Raw genomic sequence first — 344 nt, 5'->3', positions numbered from 1 at the left:
CGTGCCCCGCTGTCCGCAGGCTTTCACGGGCAGCCTGGAGCTGATGGAGGGGAGGGCAAAGTACGAAGAGCTCTGCATCCCGCTCTGCATCATCCCCGCCACCGTCTCCAACAACGTCCCCGGCTCCGACTTCAGCATCGGCGCCGACACCGCACTCAACACCATCACCATGGTGCGGCTCCGCACTCCCCAACCCCCTTCCTGTTTAACAACAGCAACAACTCGTTAACCAAAATCCCTTTTTTTTACCCTCCCAATTCTTCCCCCTCCGCAGACCTGTGACCGCATCAAGCAGTCGGCGGCCGGGACCAAGCGCAGCGTCTTCATCATCGAGACCATGGGCG

General features: G+C 60.8%; 1 protein-coding gene across 1 annotated transcript in view; it reads left to right on the top strand.

The window, feature by feature from the left end:
* The window catches only part of LOC104167370 (ATP-dependent 6-phosphofructokinase, muscle type-like), a gene marked incomplete at its 5' end in the record, with an annotated part of 3,746 nt that overhangs the window by 2,055 nt on the left and 1,347 nt on the right, over positions 1–344 (top strand). The window contains 2 exon segments of the mRNA XM_009707612.1: positions 20–172; positions 275–343. Coding sequence (XP_009705914.1) covers positions 20–172; positions 275–343 — 222 coding nt within the window.

This window comes from Cariama cristata, unplaced genomic scaffold, assembly GCF_000690535.1.
Source record: "Cariama cristata isolate BGI_N322 unplaced genomic scaffold, ASM69053v1 scaffold25769, whole genome shotgun sequence".
In the NCBI taxonomy this organism is placed as follows: domain Eukaryota; kingdom Metazoa; phylum Chordata; class Aves; order Cariamiformes; family Cariamidae; genus Cariama; species Cariama cristata.
Note: the sequence above shows the minus strand (reverse complement) of the source record. Positions and strands in the feature narration are given on the sequence as shown.